Source organism: Delphinus delphis, chromosome 7 (genome assembly GCF_949987515.2).
Source record: "Delphinus delphis chromosome 7, mDelDel1.2, whole genome shotgun sequence".
In the NCBI taxonomy this organism is placed as follows: domain Eukaryota; kingdom Metazoa; phylum Chordata; class Mammalia; order Artiodactyla; family Delphinidae; genus Delphinus; species Delphinus delphis.
Genome location: NC_082689.1, coordinates 47,749,500 through 47,752,619, shown reverse-complemented (window position 1 = coordinate 47,752,619; position 3,120 = coordinate 47,749,500). Strand labels below are relative to the sequence as shown.

Genomic DNA, 3,120 nt, shown 5'->3' with positions numbered 1-3,120 from the left:
AACCAACCCATTGAAGGAATGAATAGACTAAAAGACTGAATAAGAAAACTTATTTCTAACTGCTTGACTGTCTTCAAGCTGGGACATCAGTATTCTCCTGCATTCAAGCTCAGTCTGGAACTTACACCACTAGCTGGCTCTCCTGCATCTCCAGTTTGCTAACTACAGATCTCAGATCTTATGTCAAAAAAACTCGCCTCGCATCACTTCGCTTCACCTCACCTCGCCTCGCGTCTTCGCCTTGCTGTGCCTCAGCCGAGTCATGCCACGCCTGCCGGTTCTCTGCCTACTTCCCAGCTGCCACGTGACCCTGCTGGTCCTGCAGCCTGGTCAGCGCCTGGCCCACTCGGAGCCTCCCCGCCAGCACCCCGTGTCGACCGTAGAGGTGGCTATTGCCCTCGTGGTGTTTTTTACCACCTTCTTAACCCCTAGTGGTTATGTGCTAAGCAATATGAACCAGTTCTGAAGACGGTAGTGGGAGAAGATGTAGAGCAGCTGTTAACGTCCAACAAACTTTCAAAAAACGCTGTGGCTTCTTTAAATGAGTAAAAGTGCTTAGTTGGGTTGATGATGCAACCGCTGTGGGTATTCACTTTCATAACCACATGCTTATGGTAAATATTTTGCACTTTTTTTGTATTGTGTATTATAGAAAGTTGTATAGTCATTTAAAAATGTTAAATAAGATTGAGACAGTTGTTCATGCTTGGTAAAAAAAAAAAAAAGAGAGAGAGGTGTCTTATATTGATACGACACACACACACAGAGTCAAATTCTCAAAAGCAAAGAATACAACAGTGTTTGCCAGGGGCTGGGGGGATGGAGAAAATGGGGAATTGTTATTTAATGGGCATAAAATTTCAGTTACACTGGATGAATAAATTCTAGAATATATGCTGCGCAACATAGTACATATAGTTTACAATACAGTATTGCGCTCTTAAAAATTTAAGAGGGTAGATCGCATGTTAATATCTCACCACAATAAATAAATAAACAAGAAAACTCTGGAAGGTACTGCTATGTATATTACCTTGATTGTGGTGATGGTATCAAAGGTGTATCAAAGGTGTTTGCATATGTCCCAATTCATCAAACTGTACACATTAAATACATGCAGCATACATATAAATGATAACTCAACAAGGCTGTTAAAAAATAGGAAACTTCCTCAATCTGATCAAATGAATCTAAAAAAAAATCTACAGCCTAGATTTTCAATAATGAAGGAAACCTGAATATTTACCCTGTGTAATCAGGAAAAGGGTAATGATTCCCACTTTCAACATTCCTGTTCAACATTGTTCTGAAGGCCCTAGCCATTGCAATAAGGCAAAAAAAAATCAATAAAAGATAAAGCCAGGAAAGTAAGAAGTAAACCTTTTGCAGATAGTATGATTGTTTAAATAGAAAATTCCATGAATCCACAAAAAAACTACTAATATTTATGAATTAATACGGCAAACTTCAAGGATAAAAGATTAAAATACCAAAATCAGTTGTACTTTTGTTAACTAGTGGCAACAATTAAAAAAATAAAATATTTAAATTTCCATTCACTATACACAAAATAAAATATTCATGAAAAGTCTAACAAAAGATGCACTATTTCTCAACAATGTAAATTACATATCGTTAATGATAGAAAATAAAAGACTACTAGGTGGAGAAATATTCAATACTCATGGACTGAAACACTTAGTATTTTTAAGATAGTAACGCCTCCCATTTCAACTATGCATTAAATACAATTCCAATCATACAAGTCGACAAGCTGATTCAAAAATGATTTTGAATAAAAAGAAAAATCTGGAAGACTTATTCCACCTAATTTTGAGAATAAAGCTACAAAATCAAAACTGTTTGGTATTAGTGAAAAGATAATATACATCAATGTAACAAAATGGAACATCCAGAAATAGGCCACATATATAGGGTCAATTTGTTTCTGACAAAGATGCCAAAGCAATTAAATTTAATCTGTATGCATAAAGATTGAGCATTCTCCCTTTTCTCATGCCATGAAGAAAAAATGAACTCAAAATGAAAAGCCTACCTAAATATTCAACTAAAAATGATAAAATTTCTTAAAGAAAACAGTTTATTTGTAATCTAATAAAGATTTTTTAGATAAATTAACAAAACATGGAACATAAAAGAAAAAATTGTAAACTGCGACTTCATTAAAAAAAGTGTTCTTGGGCTTCCCTGGTGACGCAGTGGTTGAGAGTCTGCCTGCTGATGCAAGGGACACGGGTTTGTGCCCCGGTCTGGGAAGATCCCACATGCCGCAGAGCGGCTAGGCCCGTGAGCCATGGCCGCTGAGCCTGCGCATCCGTAGCCTGTGCTCTGCAACGGGAGAGGCCACAACAGTGAGAGGCCCGCGTACCGGGGGAAAAAAAAAAAAAAAGCTTTCTTCAAGGACTTCCCCGGTTGTCCAGTAGTTAAGACTCCACACTCCCAATGCAGGGGACTCAGTTCCATCCCTGGTCAGGGCAGTGGATCCCACATGCCTCAATTAAAAGATCCCACATGCCTCAACTAAGACCCGGCGCAGCCAAATTTTTTTTTTAAAGTTTTCCTCAAAAAACATTATACAATGAAGAGAAAAACTGTTGAGCTGCCAGGTGTCAAGGTGGTAGATTACCGACAATGAGCCAAACCAAAAGTAACAATCAAGGCTTTGTTCACTTACTGTGTGTGTTTGTTAGGACTGCCATAACTGCCTAAACCATACCACAGACTGGGTGGTTTAAACTTACAGTTCTAGAGGCTAGAGATCAAGATGTCAGCAGGGTTGTTTCTTCTGAGGCCTCTCTCCTGGGCTTGTAGATAACCATCTTCTCCCTATGTCTTCACGTGATCTTCCCTCTGTGTGTCTTTGTCCTAAAATTCTCTTCTTATAAGGACACCAGTCATACTGGATTAGAGTCCATGCCAATGACCTCATTTAAACTTATTACCTCTTTAAGTCCATATTTCCAAATACAGTCACATTCTGAGGTACTGGAAGTTAGGACTTCAGCATATGAATTGTTCGGGGACACAATTTTCCCCATGATACTGCGATAGTGCAGGCAAGAAGCAAAGAAAAAGAAAAGTATAGGCTAGCCAATGTTC

At 38.6% G+C, this 3,120-nt stretch overlaps 1 protein-coding gene across 1 annotated transcript; it reads left to right on the top strand.

Moving 5' to 3' along the window:
* Positions 1–262: 262 nt before the first annotated feature.
* COX8C (cytochrome c oxidase subunit 8C) lies at positions 263–466 on the top strand. The gene has a single exon (XM_060015404.1). The coding sequence runs from the start codon at positions 263–265 to the stop codon at positions 464–466; it is 204 nt and encodes a 67-aa protein (XP_059871387.1).
* The last annotated feature ends 2,654 nt before the right edge of the window (positions 467–3,120 follow it).

Coding starts and splice junctions, on each gene's coding strand:
- COX8C (XM_060015404.1), top strand. CDS start 263: ATGCCACGCCTGCCGGTTCTCTGCCTACTTCCCAGCTGCCACGTGACC.